Source organism: Mandrillus leucophaeus, unplaced genomic scaffold, assembly GCF_000951045.1.
Source record: "Mandrillus leucophaeus isolate KB7577 unplaced genomic scaffold, Mleu.le_1.0 Scaffold816, whole genome shotgun sequence".
In the NCBI taxonomy this organism is placed as follows: domain Eukaryota; kingdom Metazoa; phylum Chordata; class Mammalia; order Primates; family Cercopithecidae; genus Mandrillus; species Mandrillus leucophaeus.
Window position 1 is genome coordinate 16,610 of NW_012108875.1, and position 373 is coordinate 16,982.

Below are 373 nucleotides of genomic sequence, written 5' to 3' on the forward strand. Positions count from 1 at the left end.
AGACAGGGAGGCCTCCCTCACAGGAGGACTATGAGGAAACTGGAGAGAAGACAGGGAGTCCTCCCCTTCAGGAGGACTCTGAGGAATGTAGAGAGAAGACAGGGAATCCTCCCCCTCAGGAGGACTCTGAGGTCTCTGGAGAGGAGACTGGGAGTCCATCCCCTCAGGAAGGCTCTGAGGACTATAGAGAGGAGACTGGGCAGGCCCCTCAGGAGGACTCTGAGGACTCTCAGGGAAACTCTGGGGAAGACTCAGTGAAGTGGAGGAGGAGCAGATGGTTACAGGACTCTGGAGAGAAGACTGGAAGTCCTCCCCCTGTGGAGGACTATGAGGAAAGAGGAGAGGAGACAGGGAGTCCTCCCCATCAGGAGGA

At 57.1% G+C, this 373-nt stretch overlaps 1 protein-coding gene across 1 annotated transcript in view; it reads right to left on the bottom strand.

Annotated features, from left to right (window-relative positions):
* The window catches only part of LOC105530371 (melanoma-associated antigen C1), a gene marked incomplete at both ends in the record, with an annotated part of 2,214 nt that extends 1,842 nt beyond the window's left edge, over positions 1-372 (bottom strand). Inside the window, one exon of the mRNA XM_011967892.1 lies at positions 22-372. Within this exon, the coding sequence (XP_011823282.1) occupies positions 22-372 (351 nt within the window). The remainder of the gene's footprint in view (positions 1-21) is intronic.
* Position 373: the final 1 nt, after the last annotated feature.